General features: G+C 43.1%; 1 protein-coding gene across 1 annotated transcript in view; it reads left to right on the top strand.

The window, feature by feature from the left end:
- Nucleotides 1-26,029, top strand: part of LOC136876481 (trypsin) — a 92,944-nt gene that overhangs the window by 16,193 nt on the left and 50,722 nt on the right. Inside the window, exons 2-3 of the mRNA XM_068228452.1 lie at nucleotides 6,294-6,415; nucleotides 21,287-21,402. Of these exons, the coding sequence (XP_068084553.1) occupies nucleotides 6,326-6,415; nucleotides 21,287-21,402 (206 nt within the window). The 5' untranslated portion in view covers nucleotides 6,294-6,325. The remainder of the gene's footprint in view (nucleotides 1-6,293; nucleotides 6,416-21,286; nucleotides 21,403-26,029) is intronic.

Below are 26,029 nucleotides of genomic sequence, written 5' to 3'. Positions count from 1 at the left end.
GTCAGTGGAAGTTTACACATCATCAATCAATCAATCAATACTGATCTGCATTTAGGGCAGTCGCCCAGGTAGCAGATTCCCTATTTGTTGTTTCCTTAGCCTTTTCCTAAATGATTTCAAAGAAACTGGAAATTTATTGAACATCTCTCTTGGTAAGTTATTCCAATCCCTAACTCCCCTTCCTATAAATGAATATTTGCCCCAGTTTGTCCTCTTGAATTCCAACTTTATCTTCATATTGTGATCTTTCCTACTTTTATAAACGCCATTCAAACTTATTCGTCTACTAATGTCATTCCACGCCATCTCTCCGCTGACAGCCCGGAACATACCATTTAGTCGAGCAGCTCTTCTTCTTTTTCTCAGTTCTTCCCAACCCAAACATTGCAACATTTTTGTAACGCTACTCTTTTGTCGGAAATCGCCCAGAACAAATCGAGCTGCTTTTCTTTGGATTTTTTCCAGTTCTTGAATCAGGTAATCCTGGTGAGGGTCCCATACACTGGAACCATACTCTAGTTGGGGTCTTACCAGAGACTTATATGCCCTCTCCTTTACATCCTTACTACAACCCCTAAAAACCCTCATAACCATGTGCAGAGATCTGTACCCTTTATTTACAATCCCATTTATGTGATTACCCCAATGAAGATCTTTCCTTATATTAACACCTAGATACTTACAATGATCCCCAAAAGGAACTTCCACTCCATCAACGCAGTAATTAAAATTGAGAGGACTTTTCCTACTTGTGAAACTCACAACCTGACTTTTAACCCCGTTTATCAACATACCATTGCCTGCTGTCCATCTCACAACATTTTCGAGGTCACGCTGCAGTTGCTCACAATCTTGTAACTTATTTATCACTCTATAGAGAATAACATCATCCGCAAAAAGCCTTACCTCCGATTCCACTCCTTTACTCATATCATTTATATATATAAGAAAACATAAAGGTCCGATAATACTGCCTTGAGGAATTCCCCTCTTAATTATTACAGGGTCAGATAAAGCTTCACCTACTCTAATTCTCTGAGATCTATTTTCTAGAAATATAGCAACCCATTCAGTCACCCTTTTGTCTAGTCCGATTGCACTCATTTTTGCCAGTAGTCTCCCATGATCCACTCTATCAAATGCTTTAGACAGGTCAATCGCGATACAGTCCATTTGACCTCCAGAATCCAAGATATCTGCTATATCTTGCTGGAATCCTACAAGTTGAGCTTCGGTGGAATAACCTTTCCTAAAACCGAATTGCCTTCTATCGAACCAGTTATTAATTTCACAAACATGTCTAATATAATCAGAAAGAATGCCTTCCCAAAGCTTACATACAATGCATGTCAAACTTACTGGCCTGTAATTTTCAGCTTTATGTCTATCACCCTTTCCTTTATACACAGGGGCAACTATAGCAACTCTCCATTCATCTGGTATAGCTCCTCCGACCAAACAATAATCAAATAAGTACTTCAGATATGGTACTATATCCCAACCCATTGTCTTTAGTATATCCCCAGAAATCTGATCAATTCCAGTCGCTTTTCTAGTTTTCAAATTTTGTATCTTATTGTAAATGTCATTGTTATCAGATGTAAATTTTATTACTTCTTTGGCCTTAGTCTCCTCCTCTATCTCGACAATATCCTTGTAACCAACAATTTTTACATACTGCTGACTGAATACTTCGCCTTTTGAAGATCCTCACATACACACTCCCCTTGTTCATTAATTATTCCTGGAATGTCCTTCTTGGAACCTGTTTCTGCCTTAAAATAACTATAGGCTACATACCCTTCCATTTTTCACTAAAATTCGTATGACTGCCAATTATGCTTGCCATCATATTATCCTTAGCTGCCTTCTTTGCTAGATTCAATTTTCTAGTAAGTTCCTTCAATTTCTCCCTACTTCCACAGCCATTTCTAACTCTATTTCTTTCGAGTCTGCACCTCCTTCTTAGTCTCTTTATTTCTCTATTATAATAAGGTGGGTCTTTACGATTCCTTACCACCCTTAATGTTACAAACCTGTTTTCGCATTCCTCAACAATTGCTTTAAACCCATCCCAGAGTCTGTTTACATTTTTATTTACCGTTTTCCACCGATCATAGTTACTTTTTAGAAACTGACTCATGCCTGCTTTATCAGCCATATGTTACTGCCTAACAGTCCTACTTTTAAGACCTTCCTTTCTATCACATTTATTTTTAACTACCACAAAAACAGCTTCATGATCACTAATACCATCTATTACTTCAGTTTCCCTATAGAGCTCATCTGGTTTTATCTGCACAACATCCAGGATATTTTTCCCTCTGGTTGGTTCCATCACTTTCTGAATCAGCTGTTCTTCCCATATTAACTTATTTGCCATTTGTTGGTCATGCTTCCTGTCGTTCGCATTTCCTTCCCAATTGACATCTGGCAAATTCAGATCTCCCGCCACAATCATATTTCTGTCCATGCCGTTTCCCACATATCTGACTATCCTATCAAATAATTCCGAATCCGCGTCAGTGCTACCCTTTCCCGATCTGTACACTCCAAATATATCAAGTTGCCTATTATCTTTAGAAATGAGCCTTACACCTAGAATTTCATGTGCCATCTTTAACTTTTTCGTAGCTTACAAATTCTTCTTTCACCAGAATGAACACTCCGCCTCCCACCCTTCCTATCCTATCTCTACGATACACACTCCAGTGCCGTGAGAAAATTTCTGCATCCATTATATCATTTCTCAGCCATGATTCAACTCCTATTACAATATCTGGTGAATATATATCTATTAAATTACTTAATTCTATTCCTTTCCTTACAATACTTCTACAGTTCAACACTAACAATTTTATGCCATCCCCACTTGATTTCCAGTTCCCTGTTCCCTTATCACCGCTCCCTAGGCCATGCCAGCACGGCAGTGTCTACAGTCTTCTCGAGTGTTGCGTTTCCTTGTTTTTACGCTCTAGTGTATTACGTATTTGTTCTTATGGCGGAAATTGACACAGAAAGTTTGCACACTCATCCTAAAATAGTTGAAAAATTTGGCGCTGTCATTTCTTAAGTCTTCAAAAATTAAAAAAATGCCCCAACCTCGTCTCTTCTCATATTGACTGGATTCACCCATGGCAGTCTATTTTTTCTCCTTTTCTTCAAACGCCTATACAAGACCATAAACGCTAGTAATTTATTGCGATCCATTCCAACACGCGATGTGTACACAACTGCTGCCGTGTTCTTGCCGGGTATATGTGAAAAAGGATTCCCATTCTTGCCGGAGCCGGCTACTGGTTACCCGGCAGCCGAGTAGGTGTGAAACAAGCCTTTTACACGTACGTTCCGCCTGTCACGCGCCACGTCCGACAGTTAGAATTGATGGAATTCTCATAGTCCGACAGTCCAAACGATTGGCCGGACGGCCGATCACAAACGATCGTTTTGTCTGTCAGTTTTCAACCGTTTAGGCCCATCGGAATGCGAAACTGTACGTGTATGTGTGTGGTGCTCTTACTACAGTCCACGAAACTTTTAGTGATACTTCGTTTTACGGTGGAGTGAGAAGCGTAGAATGCCAGTGAGGATTCAGTAGGAAGCTATCCCGGTACCGGTAATACTGCCAACTGAATGGAAATGAAATCTGAATTGAATCGATAGTATGATCGATCGATATTAATTTTCTAAACCGTCGTTTCCGTGTAGGAGTTCTAGGTTGTTCCTGTGATGTACTTTGATTTTCCTCACTCACATTCAAGCTTAACCTATATTTTGACTTTGCTATTTAAATAACAACAGTATTTAAAGTGTTACAATTATACCGCCAGATGTCTCACTTGGATGCATAATCGATTCATATTTTTTGTGTCAGTGGTTAGCAATACGAATCTCGAAGATAACCGAGGTCTACTGATTCAGCAGTAAGGAGGCGAAGTATCACTAAAAGTTTCGCGTACTGTATACATCATTCCATGTTAAGGAAACAGTAGGCCTACTGCTTTTATGGACCTACAAAGAGCGAACACATCCCCTCTTAGACACCCATAAATCGTCGTGATTAAGGAATATTACAACGTACTTTATATTGTATTATGAAAGAAAGAAAACAGGATCAGCCATTTTTGATCGTGCGTTATTAAAATAACTACTGAAGCTTTTCTATTTTATAAATGCATATGCAGGGAGGAAGCACTTTAGCGGGAACAGCCATTGCTTTGTTGCCTTCCTTCATTTTCCTACTGTGTCGCTCTGATACATGTAACGCGTAATCCGTGAATTCTGGCAGCTTATTTCCGTTCTAGAGATGTCTTCTATTTCTATATTGCGTATCTTTCCTAGTTTTTATATCAGTCCGTACCTATCTTGTGTTGAATGAGTGTTATGTCATTAATTAGCCTACATGTGCGATTTCTTACTTTTTAACATTAATAGAGTGATTATTTAGATTGTGGATGAGGCTGAGGAAGAAATAAAAGCAAACTGTGCTTAATTTTCTGCTTATTTTCTTCCCCATTTTATTCTAAACTTAAAAATTGAGTTTCTCTTATTTTTGTACCACCGTTGCCCCGTTATGCCGTGAACATCAAAATGAGCCCCTCTAACAAGCAACTTCCCTCTCTCGATCCCCTAGAGTTAATGAATACAATTTTCAGCTTACTTTCTTCTACCTTTTATCTTGAACGTAAAAACTGAGTTTCACAAATGTACGTGCCGCCGTTTTACCCTTAATGCTCTTCGGCAGAGCCGTTCGATATGGCAACCTTTTTGTCATAAGAGCAACACTGTTTTTTATTTTTTAGAATTTGCTTTACGTTGCACTGACACAGATAGGTCTTATCGCGACGATGGGATAGGAAAGGACTAGAAGTGGGAAGGAAGTGGCCGTGGCCTTAATTAAGGGACAGCCCCAGCATTTGCCTGGTGTGAAAACAGGAAACCACGGAAAACCATCTTCGGGGCTGGCGAGAGTCGGGTTCGAACCACCCCGGTGAAAGTCTAATGGGGCTTATGGTTCCAATCTGTAGCTTGTTCCATGTAGTTCCAGTCCTAATTTTTAGATAGCGCTGGAGGTCATTCACAACGTGTAGATAGTTGTAGGAGGGCCATGTAAATGGCAGGAAAGTAGACATGAGAGAAGCGATTTTAGTAATTAAAGGCCGTTTGACTCGAAGTGAAGTATTTCAAGTCTAACCTCAATCAGTTGGCCCTTTTAACAAATAATTAGTCGTATAACGTCAAGTATCATGGAGATAATATTGCTAGATTGTATTGAATCCGACTATACCCAATCGATTAACCTTGTTCGAACTAATATCGATTTTAGGCGCTAGTTCCCATCCCCATGATGCTACAATGTTTGTGTTGTTTGAATTCCAAGTGCCCATGTGCTTGTGCTGCAAATCTTCGTTCCGTGTGCTTGTTTATTAGAAATATATCTTCGCCAGTCCTCCTGAAATCCTGTATTTCCTGTTTGAGTACATCTCAGGGACTGGAAGCTGAATGGTTCTCTTAATGTATTTCTATATATTTCCTGTCTCAGTGCACTTAATTCTGTTATTTTTATTTTCTTGTGGTGCTTGGATACTAATGTGATACCCATATTTGCGTATGCTGTGCTCTGGTGTCTTGCTTTAGAAGGGATTTATTATTTGTCATAATATCAGCTTTGTGGTAATGTATCAATCATTCCTTTCAAGGTAAAACTACTTTGTGGTGTGAGGTTATGCTCTCAATAAAATAGTATGCCGTACGAACTAGGAGGTATCAGCTCATTATTTAGGACATAGCAAGTACAAGTACTTGAAAAAGGTTGTTGAATTATAATGTATTGAGTCTCGAAATAGTAGAACTGCCTTATAATCATCATAGAAGGAGATGGGGTGTGTTGATAGGAGGGGTGAAGGAGGGGGAATAGGATTGAGGGTGGTTGGAGGGGTGATGAGCATATGCGTCACTACGGCAGAAGTCTGCGCTATCTGTTGAAACTAATAGTAAGGCATTGCACACAATGCTCATTGCGGCGCAATCTCTGACTGCGGACTGAAACTACAAGGGACCATCTGTCTTGGAACCGAAATTTATTATTGACTCTCATCTCTATTCTATTATATCCTCTTTCGTTCGAACCCACTATCTCCGGGATGCAAGCTCACAGCTGCATGCCCCTAACCGCACAGCCAACTCGCCCGGTGATACTGTTTTGTTTTTTTAACATGGAATGATCTATAGTTGAAACATATTTGTAAATTGTGTTTGGTGTTAAGAAATCAACACCTGTTTTTACCTTTCAGAATCATGGCGTTATGGCTCCCCGGAGTATTTGATGTATGACATGAATTTGGAATCTGAATATGAATATGAAGACAGAATAATAGCAGGAGCTTATGCAGACATTAAGGAGTTCCCTTCCACGGTAAGAGCCTCAAGTAAAGAGAACTCCACCATAAAATCAAGTAAATTCGACAGAACACGCATGAAAAGAATCGGCATAATCTATAGAAGTCCCACTGTCCTAGAGAGCACAGCTATTAACAATAGTGCAGCAGGATACCAATTATCTCAGGTAATACAGAAAAAATCTACGATTTTTTTTACATGGTTTTGTGCTTTATCAAAGTATAACACTGGCTTCCGGAATAAGTGGATTTTCGGTCCAAATTCCTGATATGTCAGCAATCTCTTTGTTTAGTTTTGTAAGGTAAGGGTTATTCTGCCCGAAGGCAGGTCCGAACCTCCGCAGAGGTGTTCCTGAGCCGGAGTTTACGTGCGGTAGGGTGGCCAATTACTTTCCGCTCCTCCAATCCCTTACCCCCCACCAACAGCGCGTGGCAACCCATCCAACTCCTGACCACGCCCAATGTTGCTTAACTTCGGAGATCTCACGGGATCCGGTGTTTCAACACGGCTACGGCCGTTGGCAAGGGTGTGTTCTACCCGAAGGCAGAGGTGTAGGGTGACCAATTACTTTCCGCTCCTCCATTCCCTTACCCCCACCAACAGCGCGTGGCAACCCATCCAACTCCTGACCACGCCCAATGTTGCTTAACTTCGGAGATCTCACGGGATCCGGTGGTTCAACACGGCTACGACCGTTGGCTAGTTTTGTAAAATGTTCCTTAAATGTACGTTACACACTTCCTGGATACCTACCAACTATCCGTTAAACATGCAGCTATTTTATCATCACCACTACTCACGCTTACTGAGCTTTAAATAATTAAATTATATAGCACTGTAAAGAAAAGGTTACTTTCTTCAAATACAGTAGAGACAATACGCGACACTCTGCGAGATATCGAAGGACAGCGATTGGAGCTCTATCTAGCGGAGTAACCTGAGAGTTACTGATTCTGTCATAAGAGCACGTGTATTTGTTTGTGAAGTTTTCGGTGTTATTTATGTGCTTGCATTAAGTTGACATAAGTAAATAGTAGTGAGTGTCATTCCTTTATATCTCCTCTCATTATGAGTGGAAAGATATGTGCGGTGTTTGGCTGCAATAACTATGAAGTGCAGAAGGATTCACGGTCTTTCTTCCGTTTCCCTCGTGACAACAAAATGTGAGTAAATATTGTGTTTGCATATATATTCTTCCAGTGACAAAGAGATTTTTATAGTACTTCCTAAACTTCTGACCTGCGCGACCCACGTTTTAACTGGCTTAAAATACACTGACTGACAGAGCAAATGCAACACCAAGAAGGAGTGGTCAGAACTTTATGCCAATTGCAGGGTAGACTGACGTCACTGAGGTATGCTCATGATGTGAAATGCGCCGCTGTGCTGCGCACGTAGCGAACGATAAATGGGACACGGCGTTGGCGAATGGCCCACTTCGTACCGTGATTTCTCAGCCGACAGTCATTGTAGAACGTGTTGTCGTGTGTCACAGGACACGTGTATAGCTAAGAATGCCAGGCCGCCGTCAACGGAGGCATTTCCAACAGATAGACGACTTTACGAGGGGTATGGTGATCGGGCTGAGAAGGGCAGGTTGGTCGCTTCGTCAAATCGCAGCCGATACCCATAGGGATGTGTCCACGGTGCAGCGCCTGTGGCGAAGATGGTTGGCGCAGGGACATGTGGCACGTGCGAGGGGTCCAGGCGCAGCCCGAGTGACGTCAGCACGCGAGGATCGGCGCATCCGCCGCCAAGCGGTGGCAGCCCCGAACGCCACGTCAACCGCCATTCTTCAGCATGTGCAAGACACCCTGGCTGTTCCAATATCGACCAGAACAATTTCCCGTCGATTGGTTGAAGGAGGCCTGCACTCCCGGCTCCCGCTCAGAAGACTACCATTGACTCCACATCATAGACGTGCACGCCTGGCATGGTGCCGGGCTAGAGCGACTTGGATGAGGGAATGGCGGAACGTCGTGTTCTCCGATGAGTCACGCTTCTGTTCTGTCAGTGATAGTCACCGCAGACGAGTGTGGCGTCGGCGTGGAGAAAGGTCAAATCCGGCAGTAACTGTGGAGCGCCCTACCGCTAGACAACGCGGCATCATGGTTTGGGGCGCTATTGCGTATGATTCCACGTCACCTCTAGTGCGTATTCAAGGCACGTTAAATGCCCACCGCTACGTGCCGCATGTGCTGCGGCCGGTGGCACTCCCGTACCTTCAGGGGCTGCTCAATGCTCTGTTTCAGCAGGATAATGCCCGCCCACACACTGCTCGCATCTCCCAACAGACTCTACGAGGTGTACAGATGCTTCCGTGGCCAGCGTACTCTCCGGATCTCTCACCTATTGAACACGTGTGGGATCTCATTGGACGCCGTTTGCAAACTCTGCCCCAGCCTCGTACGGACGACCAACTGTGGCAAATGGTTGACAGAGAATGGAGAACCATCCCCCTGGACACCATCCGCACTCTTATTGACTCTGTACCTCGACGTGTTTCTGCGTGCATCGCCGCTCGCTGTGGTCCTACATCCTACTGAGTCGATGCCGTGCGCATTGTGTAACCTGCATATCGGTTTGAAATAAACATCAATTATTCGTCCGTGCCGTCTCTGTTTTTTCCCCAACTTTCATCCCTTTCGAACCACTCCTTCTTGGTGTTGCATTTGCTCTGTCAGTCAGTGTATAATAAGCATATTTTATTGTATAGTGCAGCAGTTAACCTTCATTACCGATGTCTTGTTGTAGGTGTGATCTGTGGGTTTGATTTAATTCAGGAAAATAAATATGCATATGTGTGTGGCTGGTTGTGTTCCAAGTTACCCCATTTTGAATGTCGTAATGCGTTGTCAAGCACTGAAGAAAATATGGGTGATTTAAGAAACGTACATATTTTGTTGAAACAATATGATGATGCAAATTTGATTTACCCTAATGCAATGGCATTATGGCAAGTATTGCTTATAGGGAAAGTTGGAATGTTTTTGAGGCTAAATTTATAGATTTTCTTTCTGTTAGTAGACTTCAAGTTAAAAGGAAAATTATCCAGCTCTTAAATGTAAATTCATTGAACCATGTGTGTAAGGAATGTGCCGATATTTTTGTTGGCAAGTGTTTTAATGTTATGATACAATGCTTTTAAATGAGAAAAAAAGACAAATCTAGCCGTGAACTTTCACGCAGGAATATTAAAGCTAAGAAAGTAATGCGTAAATGAAAGATCAAGCCCTTTCACAGCAGTCCATTTCACATCTTGATTATATGTCTAATTTCAGTCTTTAAATAATAACCTGTTAAATAATTCTTCATTTATTTATCCAGAATTGCTTTAGCAACTTTGAAGTTATATCTTAGTAACACTTCCTTTCTAGACGTAATTTATTTATCCATTTCCGTATATACATTTCTATTAATATTTGAATTTAGCGCTAATTTCCAGGTCACGCCACTAGGAGCGCCACTTGCGACTTGTCTCCCATTTTAACAAGGCTAAATCCGGAAGTGTCGCGTATTGTCTCTACTGTATTTGCTTTCTTTCACGGCATGTAAAAGATCTGGGCAATACATTCTTACCATAGAAACCAGCAAAAATTCGAAATCGAATTTCAGCTTATTAGGTCGTGTTATACTTACACAGTACGTGTTGACGAGATGTTATGTACAGAACAAAAATGGCTAACCGGACACCAATGTGATCCGAACCCACAACCTACCGATTTCGCGTCGGTACAACCTAATAGGTTGAAAGTCGATTTCGATTACAACGCGGTGGTGAAAATTCAATATTCATGAGCAAAACTTCAATTGCTTCAATGACACTTTATTAAGTGTTAACGAAAATTAATATAAATGATACTCTAAGAAATGCTTATATTAATTCCTGGAATACGAGATCGACTTAAGCTGAAAATATTTGATCCGCCTGTATTGAGATGCTGATAGCTTTCTTGATAACATTGTTACCTTTTAAGCCACTACCTTCTGGAAACGTATCTAAATATATGTTATTTCAACTAATCTTCGTAATTTCTAATATTTGACGTTTGAACGTATTTTCACCGTGGCTCCCAAATAGCACCGATATGAACCCCCACTGAACATTTGTGTTTCGACTTGGAGAAGCGGGTTCGTACTTCATCGCCACCACCCAACAGTGTACGCCAAGTGGAAGACTTTCTGTTACGCTTGTGGTGTCATATACCACAGGATACCTTCCTCCACCTTGTTGAATCGATGTGTCTCCGAGTGGGCGCCCGTTCGGCAGGCAAAATGGTGCTCCTACATCGTGTGGTCAAAATGTAATGGCTCATTGGTTTATAATGCATGACTATTTAGTCGTGATACTTTTTACTGATGTGATTTAAAGCACTCACCTACGGCACTTGCGTTAAACTTCCCAGTTGTAAAAAATCACCTTATAAGACTCTTGTTACATAAATTACTATTTCATCACAAATACAGAAATGTAAGTGTATTAAGCATGCGACTTGATGATTCTCCTCCAAGACGAAGGAAAGGTAAAAAACGCACAGAAGATGTAGTACACCCTTTTCGAACGCATTGATTTTAGACAACATAATTATAACATTCGTTTCAGCAAAGTAAAAGTAATATAACTTTTTTGTTCAGGCGTTATTACAGAAGAGCCGGCCTGCGGTGTAGGGGTAGCGTGCCTGCCTCTTACCCGGAGGCCCCGGCCAGGTTAGGGACTTTCACCTGCATTTGAGGGCTGGTTCGAGGTCCACTCAGTCTACGTGATTTAAATCGAGGAGCTATCTGACGGTGAGATGGCGGTCCTGGTCTAGAAAGCCAAGAATAACGCCGAGAGGATCCATTGTGCTGACCACACGACACCTCGTAATTTGCAGGCCTTCGGGCTGAGCAGCGGTCGCTTGGTAGGCCATGGTCCTTCGGGGCTGTTGCGCCATTGGGGGGCGGGGGGTGTTATTACAGAAGTTACGTTTGTAATGAAAACTGTTTGCTATGGACTTGTTTCGATTACTGTACTGTAGATTGTTGTCTTTCGCCTATTAATTTAGCTGTAGATAACACTTATAAATTGTGGTTAAATGCAAGAGACCAGGCGCCCTAACTTCGCCACTTAATGTCCGTAAGCCGCTGGTAGGATCCTAACTAGAGTATAGTTCAATTGTATGGGGCCCTCACTATGATTACTTGATACTCGAACTGGAAAAGATTCGAAGGAAAGCGGAAAAAATTGTTCTGAGTGGTTTTCGAAAAAGGATTACTGGTTACGAAAAAGTTGAAATCTTTGGGCTGGAAAACTTGGAAGTAAGGAGAACAGCCCGAGTAAGCGGAATGCTTTTGTCTTTATTTCTACTTGTTTCATGGTTCATGGTGTGGGTTACTGTAGTCGCGTCATGGGGTACGGCATGGGGTCCTGAGAGTCGGGATACCAGTTGGTATGGAATGAGGGTGGGCATCTCGGAAATATTTTGAGCCATGGCTCTCCTTGTGCCAGACGGCTAGGGCTATACAATCCACCGGTGGTCCCCAACCCCTTAGAGGAGAGATCCTCACTTGGACTATGTGTAAGTAGGGAAGCATCCTGCTTCACGAATTTAACGAGCTCAGAACATGTTTAGCAAGCCTCATACCTATGGGAGTAACGGAGTCCCACTTCCATTTGACATACGAGGGACTCCTTGGAAATAACTTGGCGAACGAAATGGAATTCGATAGGGAGCTATCAATATTAATAGGGCTTATGGAAGAAAGAAAGTAGAACTGGCTGAGTCAACAGAGAGGATGCATCTGGATGTGCTAGGAGTAAATGGTTATTAGGTAAGAGGAGATAACGAGGAAGAGATAGGAGATTATAAAGTGTACTTGACGGCTGTTCAAAAGGGAAGGGCAGGGAGTGGAGTAGGGCTGATCATGAGGAATGCTATTGCACGCAACATTGTTTCTGTTAGGCACTTAAATGAGTGAATGATGTGGGTAGATTTGCAGTTGGAGGAATTAGGACGAGAATTGTCTCAGCGTACTCACCATGTGAGGGTGCAGATGAGGACGAAGTTGACAAGTTTTATGAAACATTGAGTGACGCTGGAGTTTTCGTTCAACGATGTCCCATACGTGCTCGATTGGGGACATATCTGGGGATCGAGTAGGCCAAGGCAACATGTCGACACTTTGTAGAGTACGTTGGATTGTAAGAGCGGCAAGGGGGTGTGTATTTTTCTGTTGGAAATCACCCCCGGGAATGCTGTTCATGAATGGCAGCACAACAGGTCGAATCACCAAACGGACGGACGTACACATCTGCAGTCGGTGTGCGTGGGATAACCATGAGAGTGCTCCTGCTGTCATAGGAAATTGCTTCCCAGACCATAACTCCTATGTAGGTCCAGTTTGTCGACGCCGCAGACAGGTGGAATGCAGGCGCTCACTTGCCTTTCATCTAACCAACACACGGACATCACTGGCACTAAGGCAGAAACGGCTTGCATCGGAAAACACAACGACCTCCACTCCATCCTCCAATGAGCTCTCGCTTGACACCACTGAAGTCGCAGATGGCGGTGGTTTGGGGTAAGTGGAATGCACATCGCAGGGCGTCTGGCTCGGAGCTGTTCTTCAAGTAATCGATTTCGAACAGTTCGTCGCGTCACTGTGGTGCCAACTGCCGCTCGAATTGCCGCTGCAGACGCAGTTCGCTGCGCCACAACCTTGCGCCGAATATAGTGGTTCTCCCTCTCGGTGCTGCCATGGGGACGTCCGGAGTCTAATCTTCTGGCGAGCGTACCTTCTCGTGACCACTGCTGCCAGCACGCATGCACAAGGAGACATTCCTGCCAAGTCGTTCTGCAATAGCGCGGTAGGAAAATCCACCTTCACGTAGCACTATTATAAGGCCTCTTTCAACCGCAATGAGCTGTTGATACCGGCCTCTTCGTCATCTTAAAGGCATTCTTGACCCACTCACAGTCACCCCGTCCAATCTCACAGGTAACTAACGCTCTCGCACAGAACAGCCCATATTTAAAGCAAACCTGATGTGCAAAGTCAAGGGGCCGCTACTTGCTCCACGCTAACGCGATTTGAGAGAAATTTGAATCAACGTCATGTATAAACAGGCCTACCAACATTCGTTAATCTAGCACAACCCCTTCTTCGTGTTTTTATATTTTTCCGCCAGTGTATCTCATTGATTAGTATACCAGGCAAAGTATTCACATGCTTCTTAGAAGGGAGGGTGTGATCAGTGGTTGAGGGGAAGTTGGATGAAAGCCAGTGTGGTTTCAGACCACAGAGGGGCTGTCAGGATCAGATTTTCAGTATGCGCAAGGTATCTGAAAAATGCTACCAGAGGGATAGACAAGCTATATTTATGTTTCGCAGATCTAGAGAAAGCACATGACATGGTACTGAGGGAAAAGATGTTCGCCATACTGGGGACAATGGGATTAAGGGCAGATTATTAAAATCAATCAAAGGCATTTATGTTGACAATTGGGCTGCAGTGAGAATTCGTGGTAGAATGAGTTCTTGGTTCAGGAGAATTACAGGGGTTAGACAAGGCTGTAATTTTTCACCTTTGTTTTTCGTAGTTTACATGGATCATCTGCTGAAAGGTGTAAAGTGGTAGGGAGGGATTCAGTTAGGCAGAAATGTAGTAAGCAGTCTGGCCTACGCTGATGACTTGGTCTTAATGGCAGATTGTGCCGAGAACCTCCAGTCTTATTTCTTGGAACTTGAAAATAGATGTAATGAGTATGGTATGAAAATTAGCCTTTCCAGGACTAAATTGATGTAGTAGATAATAAATCCAACAGAATTGAATGTCAGATTGATGGTACAAAGCTGAAACAATTTCGAGTACTTAGGGTGTGATTTCTCCCAGGATGGTAGGAAGTGAGATTGAATCAAGGTACAGTAAAGTTAATGCAGTGAGCCCGCAGTTGCGATCAACAGTATTCTGTAAGAAGGAAGTCAACTCCCGGACGAAATTATCTTTAACCGGTCTGTTTTCAGACCAATATTGCTTTACGGTAGTGAAAGCTGGGTGGACTCAAGATATCTTATTCATATGTTAGAAGTGACAGATATGAAAGTCGCAAGAATGATTGATGGTACAATCAAGTGGGAACAATGGCAGCAGAGTACACGGAATGAGCAGATAAAGGCTAAGTTAGGGATTAACTCGATGGATAATGCTGTACGCATAAACGGGCTTCGGTGGTGGGGTCATGCGAGGCGAATGGAGGAGGATAGGTTAGCTAGAAGAAGAATAATGGAGTCTGTGATGGAGCGTAAAAGAAGTAGAGGGAGACCAAGACGATGATGGTTAGACTCAGTTTCTAACGATTTAAAGATAAGAGGTATAGAACTAAATGAGGCCACAGCACTAGTTACAAACGGATGATTGTAGCGATGTTTAATACATTCAGACTGAACGCTGAAAGGCATAACGGTCTATAATGATGATGTATGTATGTATGGTTAATATCGCTCTAACACAACAAAGTTTCCGGCGACGTGGGGGTGGAAAAGAGCTAGGATTGGGAAGGTGGCTGCCGACATTGGGATTCGAACCCACTATCTCCCAAATTCAAGCTCACAGCTGAGCTACCCTAATCGCACGGCCAATTCGCTCGGTACGGAATGTTTCGAGCTTTTCAGTGGAGAGATGATTTGGTATAACGCTGAGTGGAATTTGAATGTTATATTATTATTATTATTATTATTATTATTATTATTATTATTATTATTATTATTATTATTATTATTATTATTATTATTATTATTATTCTGTTTGCCCTCACGGTTGGTTTTTCTCTCGAACTTAACGAGAGATCCCACCTCTACCGCCTCAAGGGCAGTGTCCTGGAGCGTGAGACTTGCAGTCGGGGAATCAAATGGTGGGGGGGGGGAGGGAGAGTACCACTCCCAGGCGACCTCAGTGTTCGAATCCATCACAGTAAAAGAAAGAGATAGTTTTATAGTTCTTATGTGTTGGTATTTTTTTATTCTACCATTGATCAGAGTGATGAGGGTTCGATTACATAACAGAGAGAACGGGGGTTCGAATCCATTTCTGTCTAGAGATTTTTTTAAATCTAACATTCAACAGAGTGATCAGTGTTCGAATCCATTACAGAAATAGAAAGAGATTTTTTATAGTGGTTAGGAATTGGTATTTTATTCTACCATTAATCAGAGGGATGAGGGTTCGATTCCATAACAGAGAGAACGGGGGATCGAATCCACATTTTTCTAGAGATTTTCTTTTTTCATCTAACATTCAACAGAGTGATCAGTGTTCGAATCCATTACAGTAATAGAAAGAGATTTTTATAGTGGTTATGTGTTGGCATTTTTATTCTACTATTAATCAGAGTGATGAGGGTTCGGTTCCATGACAGAGGGAATGGGAGCTCGAATCCATACTTTATTTTTCTAGAGATTTTCTATTTTTAAATCTGACATTCAACAGAGTAATCAGTGTCCGAATCCATTACAGTAATAGATAGAGATTTTTTATTGTGGTTATGTGTTGGCATTTTTATCCTACTATTAATCAGAGTGATGAGGGTTCGATTCCATGACAGAGAGAACGGAGGTTCGGATCCATATATTTTTTTAAATCTGACATTCAACAGAGTGATCAATATTCGTCTCCATTACAGTAATAGTATGTGTTGGTATTTTTATTCTACTATTAATCGGAGTGATGACAGTTCGATTCTATAACAGGGAGAACGGGATTTCGAATCCATAACTTTTTCTAGAAATTGTCTTTCTTTAATATGACATTCAACAGAGTGATCACTGTTTGAATCCATTGCAGTAATAGAAAGATATTTTTATAGTGGTTATCTGTTGGTATTTTTATTCTACTATTAATCAGGGTGCCGGTCTAGAAAGCCAAGAATAACGGCCGAGAGGATTCGTCGTGCTGACCACGCGACACCTCGTAATCTGCAGGCCTCCGAGATGAGCAGCGGTCGCTTGGTAGGCCAAGGCTCTTCAAGGGCTGTAGTGCCATGGGTTTGGTTTTATTAATCAGGGTTCGATTCTATAACAGAGAGAGAACGGGGATCTAATCCATATTTGTTACTAGAAATTTTCTTTCTTTAATCTGACATTCAACCGAGTGATCAGTGTTCGAATCTTCATCTGTAATATAGATTTTCTTCTGTTGCATGTGATAGAGATTTTCTTCATGCGTCTATTAGAGACGTAATGCCTTAGCGACGGTGTTTCTTCTCTGTTCAGAACACGATGACGAATATATGCTGAATATTCCAAATCTTTACTGTAAGATAACTATATTCTAAACACCATAACAAGTTGCTCCTGGTAGAGGAGCACAGCACAATGCAATTTTTCCGGTTCTCTGTAACAAGATTGATTAACAGTTTGTTTTAACTTGTTCAGGAGGACAGGTCACACGTCGGATAGAGACGTAAAGCCTTAGCGACGGTGTAGACAGTAGATAGGGGAGAGGAGGGCCATCTAGCATAGGAGGGCATCTGTCCGTAGAACTGTCAGGAGGAGGAGGAGGAACGCGGCTAAACTCGTCGTCGGAGGAGGAGGAGAAACGAGGCTGACCTCCTTAACTGTGAGGAGGAGGAGGGGAATGAGATGACCTCCGTAACTGTGAAGCGGAGGAGGAGGGAATGAGCTGACCTCCGTTACTGTGAGGAAGAGGGAATGAGCTGATCTTAGTAACTGTGAGGAGGAGGATGGATTGTGCTGACCTCGTAACTATGAGGAGGAGGAGGGAATGAGCTGACCTCCGTAACTGTGAGGAGGAGGAAGGATTGTGTTGACCTCTAACGTCACGAGGAGGAGGAGGAGGAGGAAGATGGTGTCTGCGAAAGGGCATGTCCAGAAGAGCAGCTAGCCTTAATCCTCTAAAGTTAGGCCCCTTCTCTATGATGGTGTCGAGAAAGGCAGCTAGCCTTAATTCTCTGAGGTTAGGTTCCCCTGGCTATGTTCCGTTAGGATCGTTCCCTTTTCAAAAATTCCGCGTCTGCACGTAGTTAAATCAAGATAAGACCAATGAGGTATAGCGATCGATCACTTTTTCAAAATTCCTTGGAGAAACAAGTGCACGTGGTCAGGGCCTGTCAAGATACCAGCAGTGGGGTTAGCTACAACAAGTGCACGTGTTTAAGGATAGCAACTGTCATCTTAACAGCTGTTCGAATTCCGCGGCGCCACATGGTTAAGATGGCAGCAGTGAGGTTAGGGTCTGTCAAGATGGCAGCAGTCAGGTTAGCCGCGTTCACTTGTTCACAAGTGCACGTGGTTACGACCTGTCATCTTGGAAGCTGTTAAAAGCTCGTGGATTTTGAATTCCGCGCACCCCTACGTACTTAAGGTGGCAGCGGTGAGGTTAGGCGCTGTTAAGATGGTAGCAGTGAGGTTAGCCACGTTCACTTCTTTAAATTCCGCGCCCCACGTGCTCAAAGGACCTGTCAAGATGGCAGCTGTCATCTTGACAGCTGTCAAAAGCACGTGGATTTTAAATCCGCGCCCCCCTGTGCTTAAGGCGGCAACAATGAGGTTAGACCCCGTCAAGATCGCAGCAGTGAGGTTAGCCACGTTCACTTGTTTAAATTCCGTGCCCACGTGATTAGGACTTGTCAAGATGACAGCTGTCAAAAATACGTGGATTTTAAATTCCGCGCCCCCACGTGCTTAATGTGGCAACAATGAGGTTAGGTCCTGTCAAGATGGCAGCAGTGAGGTTAGCCACGTTCACTTGTTTAAATTCCGCCCCCATGTGGTTAGGACCTGTCAAGATGACAGCTGTCAAAAGCACGTGCATTTTTAAATTCCGCGCCCTCCACGTAGTTGAGGTGGCAGCAGTGAAGTTAGGGTCTGTTAAGATGGCAGCAATGAGGTTAGCGACGTTCACTTGTTTAAATTCCGCGCTAAAAACAAGTGCACGTGGTTAGGTCCTGTCAGGATGGCAGCTGTCAAAAGCACGTGGATATTTAAATTCCGCGCCCCTACGTAGCTAAATTGGTAACAATGATGTTACGCCCTGTCAAGATGGCGGCAGTGAATTTAGCGACGTTCTCTTGTCCGAAAAAGTGAGGTTAGGGTCCGTCAAGATGACAGCTGCGGAAAAATGCTAACGCAGCTCCCATTGTCTCGCAACCACCACTGCTCTACTACTCGTGTGCTTGCTAGATTTGTTCTTGTTTTACGTCTTTTTGTTCTTGTTTCTTACAATTTGCTTTACGTCGCACCGACACAGATAGGTCTTATGCGATAATGGGATAGGAAAGGCCTAGGAGTGGGAAGGAAGTGGCTGTAGCCTTAATTTAGGTACAGCCACAGCATTTACCTGGTGTATAGTGGGAAACCACAGAAAAGCATCTTCAGAGCTGTCGACAGTGGGGTTCGAACCCGCTATTCCCGGATGCAAGCTCACAGCTGCGCGCCCTTAACCGCACGGTCAACTCGCCCGGTTTTCTGTTTTACGTTTGCGATGTGCTATTCTATTTCTTTTGTTCCCGCTGATATGTTATCAGTTCAGCTTTGTATTTTCTTCGTTTGATGGCACAGTGTGTGTTGATACTTTTGTGGATTTGTGACTGTGAATCAGCCACTTAGATTCTGTTTAATTTTTCGCAAAAATTTGAGTAATTTAAGGGATACATTTTAACTTGTATTAACAGTTTTTACCGTGGATTAATTCTTGCTTTACTTCGTCTTTTTACCAGTAAGACTTCAAAAATCTCGTTTCAGTTAAATTAATGGAGTAATGGAGTGTAGTGGTTAGCGTGATTAGCTGCCACCCCCGGAGACCCGGGTTCGATTCCCGGCACCGCCACGAAATTTGAAAAGTGGTACGAGGGCTGGAACGGGGTCCACTCAGCCTCGGGAAGTCAACTGAGTCGAGGTGGGTTCGATTCCCTCCTCAGCCATCCTGGAAGTGGTTTTCCGTGGTTTCCCACTTCTCATCCAGGTAAATGCCGGGATGGTTCCCAACTTAAGGCCACGACCGCTTCCTTCCCTCTTCCTTGTCTACCCCTTCCAATCTTCCCATCCCCCGCACAAGGCCCTTGTTTAGCATAGCAGGTGAGGCCACCTGGGCGAGGTACTGGTCGTCCTCCTCAGTTGTATTCCCGAACCAATGTCTCACGCTCCAGGACACTGCCCTTGAGGCGGTAGAGGTGGGATCCCTCGCTGAATCCGAGGGAAAAACCAACCCTGAAGGGTAAACAGATTAAGAAAGAAAGAATAATGATTTAAAGTCTATTGTAGGGAAATGAAACTTATTGGTCGGGATAGTTATGTGTTTCTCTATAATACACTCCATTGTTTTGTGAATGAGTATTTTATTGATTTCGGATTTTTGTCAGTAAACTTTAACAAAGAAGTCATCTTCGTATCGTAACTAGCTTGGCAAATGTCTTTGTAATTTTTTATTAAATAAATAAATAAATAAATAAATAAATAAATAAATAAATAAATAAATAAATAAATAAATAAATAAATAAATCGTGACCTTCTTGGCCGTTCTTAACTCTTCCAATTTTATATCATATGTATTTTAGCACACTAAATTATTATTTTTAAATCCCTTATCCAAACGTCAGAGCCTTACTCGACGCCTCCTCTGGCAGAAGGCTCTCTTTGAAAGGTTACAATACACACATAAATTCATACTGTACATGCATACATAGGCCACGTGTTGTTGATTGGGTCATCAGTCCATAGACGGTTTTGATGTAGCCCTCCATGCCACCATGTCATGTGCTAACCTTTTCATTTCTACTATATCCTACATCTATTCTAATCTGTTTGTCATATTCATACCTTGGTCTACCCCTGTCGTTTCTAGCGCCTACACTTCCCTAAAGCACCTAATGAATAAGTCTTGGGTGTCTCAAGATGTGCCTTATCATTCTATCACTTCTTCTCGACAAATTTCACCAATTCGTTCTCCTCTAAAAAATTCGATTCAGTATCTATTCATTCGTGATTCGATCTATCCATCTCACCTTTAGCATTCTTCTGTAACACCACATTTCAAAAATTTCTATTCTCATTCACGCTGAGCTAGTTATCGTCCATGCTTCACCTCCACACGATGCAGCGCTCGAGATGAAAGTCTTCTGAAACATCTTTCTGCTTCCTACATCAGTGTTTGAATATAAGTTTTTTTTCTTATGAAAGGCCTTCCTTGCTTGTGCTACTGTGCATTTTATGTCCCTATTACTTCTGCCATAACCCCACTCCCCCCATGGCACTACAGCCCTGAGGGCCTTGGCCTTCCAAGTGACCGCTGCTCAGCCCGAAGGTCTGCAGATTACGACATGTCATGAGGTCACCACGACAAATTCTCTCGGCCGTTATTCTTGGTTTTCTAGGCGGGGACCACTATCTCACCGTCAGATAGCTCCTCAATTATAATCACGTAGGCTGAGTGAACCTCGAACCAGCCCTCAGATCCAGGTAAAAATCCCTGACCTGGCTGGGAATCGAATCCGCGGCCTCCGGTTAAGAGGCAAGCACGCTATCCCTACACCACGGAGCCGGCTTACTTCTGCCATGGTTAGTTATTTTACTACCCAAGTAACTATATTCATCTACTACCTTTAAGGTTTCACTTCCTAATCTAATATTTCCTGTATCATCGAACTTCGTTCCACTGCACTCCATTACTGTACTCCTCCAAGACTGTGTTCATGCCATGCAGCAATTATTTATTCTCCAAGTTCCTTGTAGGAAGATGATCGCCAAAAGATCTAGGCCTAAGCGCAACTACGTAATGTTTCAAAGAGTAACAGAGTATGCTTATGTCTAGAAATTATCACCGTGCGAAATTGTATGTGAAATATCTCAAACCGAACATACATAACTTTATTATCGAACTGTATTCTATTTTCAGGTGTACCTCGTCGTTACGCTAATAGATCCTACGACAAACAACATAGCCCAGTCATCTTGTGGAGGAACTATTATAAGTGATTATTGGGTTTTAACTGCTTGCCACTGCGTGATAACGTAAGTTTTCAAGTATACTAGCATTGCACCAATTTACTAGTCTTTTTTTTTTTTATCAATTTGCTTTACGTCGCACCGACACAGATATGTCTTATGGCGACGATGGGATGGGAAAGGCCTAGGAATGGGAAGGAAGCGACCGTGGCCTTAATCAAGGTACATCCCCAGCATTTTCCTGGTGTGAAAATGGGAAACCACGGAAAACCATCTTCAGGGCTGCCGACAGTAGGGTTCGAACCCACTACCTCCCGATTACTGGATATTGGCCCCACTTAAGCGACTGCAGCTATCGAGCTCGGTCAACTCACTAGTAACTTATTGCAATGTGAGTAAAAGTCAAGATCGAGCGCTAATTTAATTCGTCAGTTGCCATTTTACCGTTCGAGGATAGTTTAGTTTCTCCAGATGGCACCAAATGCTCCCCGCCACCCTCCTGTGGGTTGGGGTGGTAGAATATATCCATGATATCCCCTGACTAACGAAAGAGGCGACTAAAAGGGACCCAATGGGCTGTTGACTTGGGAGCGTGGGTTGATAACAACAGAGCACTTAGTTTAGTCCTGGCATTACTTCCGGTTACTTGTGCGAGGCTCCTCACTTTCATCTATCGTATCCTAATGTTATTTGCTTTACGCCCCACTAACTACTTTTACGGTTTTTGGAGACGCCGAGAAGTTCCTTTAAGTGCCAGTAAATCTACCGTCACGAGGCTGTCGTATTTGAACACCTTCAAATATCACCGTACTGAGCCAGGATCGAACCTGCCAAGGTAGGGTCAGAAGGCCAGCGCCTCAACCGTCTAATCCACTCAACCCCGCCATGTTTTGTATCCGATCTCCCTTGCTCGTTTCCGACCTCGACGGTATAACATATGGAGGCCTAGGGAGTTTTTCACTTTCACGCCCTTCGCGGCCCTTGCTTTTCTTCTTTCTTGTCTTTTTTGGCCGATATCTTCATTTTTGAAGTGTCGGACCCCTTCCATTTTTCTCTCTGATTAGTGTTATATTAAGGATGGTTGCCCCGTTGTAATTCCTCTTAAAACAATAATCACCACCAACACTCCCCGCCAGTAGCTGGCGGTACTTTCGTATTGTAAGAGAGTGATTACTTCTCCTCTTCTGTGGTTGCGCGGTTTGGGTCACGCAGTTGTCAGCTTGCATTCAGTACCAGTGGGTTCAAACTCCACCGTCGGTAGGCCTGAAAATGTTTTTCCGTGGTTTCGCACGGCCGCTTCCTTCCCACTCCTAGCCATTTCCAATACCATCGTCGCCATAAGACCTGTCTGCGTCAGTGCGACATAAAGCAAATTGGATTCAAAAGTCTCTCTCTTCTGACCGGATCTTTATGTAGAGGGACACATGTGATATATCTCAGAAGTTCAGTCTCAGCCTTTCTCAGACCCGCAGGGTTTTCAAATTATAAATTTGCAGTGGCGACCGCGGGACGGCTACCTGAGTCTCACATTGCTTCCACAGATTTGTGCTCGTTCTAGGCTGCTAGCTATTTGCTTTACATCGCACCGACACAGATAGGTCTTATGGCGACGATGGGATAGGAAAGGCCTAGGATTGGGAAGGAAGCGGCCGTGGCCTTAATTAAGGTACAGCCTCAGCATTTGCCTGGTGTGAAAGTAGGAAACCACGGAAAACCATCTTCAGAACTGCCGACAGTGGGGTTCGACCCACTATCTCCCGGACGCTAGCTCACAGCTGCGCGACCCTAACCGCACGGCGCTCTAGGCTGCTCATGTTCAACTTTATTATTCTACCTTGGGAATCATTCATTTTTCTCCATGCCACAGTCCTTCTCTTTCTTCGGTCGATACCTTCAATTTTCAAAGAATCGGAGCTTTCAGTTTTGATGCAATATACGAGTAATTCTAATGTGTTCGTGCCAGCACTAAAGGTCCGCTCTCACTGCGACTCGCCTCTCCTTAGGGAAGGGAGATCTTCCGTCTGTCAATCAATCAATCAATCAATCAATCAATCAATCAATCAATCAATCAATACTGATCTGCATTTAGGGCAGTCGCCTAGGCCGCAGATTCCCTATCTGTTGTTTTCCTACCCCTTTCTTAAATGATTTCAAAGAAAATTGCAATTTATTGAACATCTCACTTGGTAAGTTATTCCAATCACTAACTCCACTTCCTATAAAAGAATATTTGCCCCAATTTGTTCTCTTGAATTCCAACTTTATCTTCGTATTGTGATCTTTCCTACTTTTAAAAAGATAACTCAAAACTTATTCGCCTATTAATGTCATTCCACGCCATCTCTCAACTGACAGCTCGGAACATACCACTTAGTCGAGCAGCTCATCTTCTTTCTCCCAAATCTTCCCAGCCCAAACTTTGCAACATTCTTGTGACGCTACTCTTTTCTTCGGAATCATCCAGAACAAATCGAGCTGCTTTTCTTTGGATTTTTTTCCAGTTCTCGAATCAAGTAATCCTGGTGAGGGTCCCATACACTGGAAGCTTACTCCAGTTGGGGTTTTACCAGAGGCTTATATGCCCTATCCTTTACATCCTTACTACAACCCCCAAATACGCTCATAATCATGTGCAGTGTGTGTATCCTGTATTTACAATTCCATTTATATCCGAATGAAGATCTTTACTTATATTAATACCTAGGTACTTTACAGTGTTCCACATACGGAACTCTCTTCCCATCAACGCAGTAATTAAACCTGAGAGGATTTTTCCTATTGGTGAAACTCACAACCTAACTTTTAACCCACCGAGCAAGTGGCCGTGCGGTTAGGGTCGCGCAGCTGTGAGCCTGCATTCGGGAGATAGTGGGTTCGAACTCCACTGCCAGCAGGCCTGAAGATGGTTTTCCGTGGTTTCCCATTTTCATACAAGTCAACTGGGGCTGCACCTTAATGTAGGCCACGGCCGGTACCTTCCCAATCTCCCACCCTTCCGTCGCCGAAAACCTTCAGTGTGTTAGTGCGACGTTAAACAAATAACATAATAATAATAATAATAATAATAATAATAATAATAATAATAACAATAATAATAATAATAACTTTTAACCCCGTTTATCTTCATGCCATTGCCTGCTGTCCAACTAACAACGTTGCCGAGGTCTTTTTGCAGTTGCTCACAATCTTGTAACTTATTTATTACTCTATACAGTACTATATCATCCTTAAAAAGTCTTATCTCTGATTCCAGTTCTTTACTGATATCATTTATATACATATTTAGGAATATATACGCTGCCAAGTCTCCGCTATGTTGAGACTGGTGTTGGCTACTCAATGTATGCTTCGAAGCAGTGTATCGATTCAGTCAACTGTCCGAGTGAATCGAATCATAGCAGCGGCGAGCGCACGGCACAAGAGTCAAGTGACTCGCTACAGACAGTGCTGAGTGGGGTACTCGCCGATCGGTGAGACTGCACACATACGGTTCATTATCGGCCCACTGGATATCGGCGGGGAGCCGAACTTCCACTGCGAGTGAGACAAAGCCATGGCTCACTGAAAGAATCGTACGGATGCTGATGATACATTTGTGGTCTGAACAGAAGGTCCTGAGAAACTTCATATATTTCTAAACCACCTGAATCAGCAACATCCTTCAGTTAAATTCACTATGGAGATGGGGTCGGACGGATGCCTTCCTTTCTTGGTTGTTCTAGAAAGAAAGAAACCGGACGGCTTCTTAGGACATACCGTATATTGTAAGCCTACCCACACAAATCGCTATCTTCATGCAGATTCTCACCACCATCCAGCACAAAAACAAGGCATTCGCACGACGCTCGCCAAGAGGGCGAGACGAATTTGTGAGCCATCAAACATCCAGGTAGAGAACGACACACTCAAAGTCACGTTCAAGCAGGGGCGGCCGTACCTTATGTGCTGAAGTGCTGCAGCACACTGCCTGTTGGAAAAATAAATTAGTTTAAAAATATTATCTACAATCAAATACAGTGCATTGAAAAAGACGTCATCCAAAGAATAGGAAATAATTCAACTCCCCTCACAACCAGGTAACTACTGGTGCGCTCCACGCCGGGTGCTGTGAGATCAGCCAGAAAACAGGAACTCTGCCTTTTGCGCATGCGTGCCCAACTTTTCCGATACAAAGAGAATGTGTTCCGATAGGCTGTGGAAACAACAGCCAAGACATCACTTCACAGCGATTCTTCGTTCGACCACAGAGAGGCAGCACTAGCACTAGTCACACTTGCATTGCGACCGACATGAGAAGGTGGCAGATGGCACCCTCTTGACTCGGCAATAGTATTTAAGAAGGGATCGCTCAAAGCAAACGGGAAAACAAAATACTGTAGAGCTGTTCCCGCCAGGTCTTTTAATACCAAAGAGGATAGAATACTACCAACTTGCCTATTGCATAGCCACATTTGTACATCGATGAACCATAAAAATTGTACTTTTTATGTTGTCAAAATAAGGACATGATATTGTGATTTTCTTTAATTAAAAATGTCTAGTTTATAAATGTCACTATAAAAACACAACATGTAATTTTGCATTACGCCGTTGCTGGTTTTATTTCAATGATTTTGGTAACACTGGGAAGTTCTGTTTTTGCGCGCTCACACCAAGTGTTTGAGTTCGTGAATATTTTGCCATTGCAGGTGCT

Source organism: Anabrus simplex, chromosome 6 (assembly GCF_040414725.1).
Source record: "Anabrus simplex isolate iqAnaSimp1 chromosome 6, ASM4041472v1, whole genome shotgun sequence".
Lineage (NCBI taxonomy): Eukaryota > Metazoa > Arthropoda > Insecta > Orthoptera > Tettigoniidae > Anabrus > Anabrus simplex.
The sequence above is the reverse complement of the archived record's forward strand: the minus strand, read 5'-3'. Positions and strand labels throughout refer to the sequence as shown.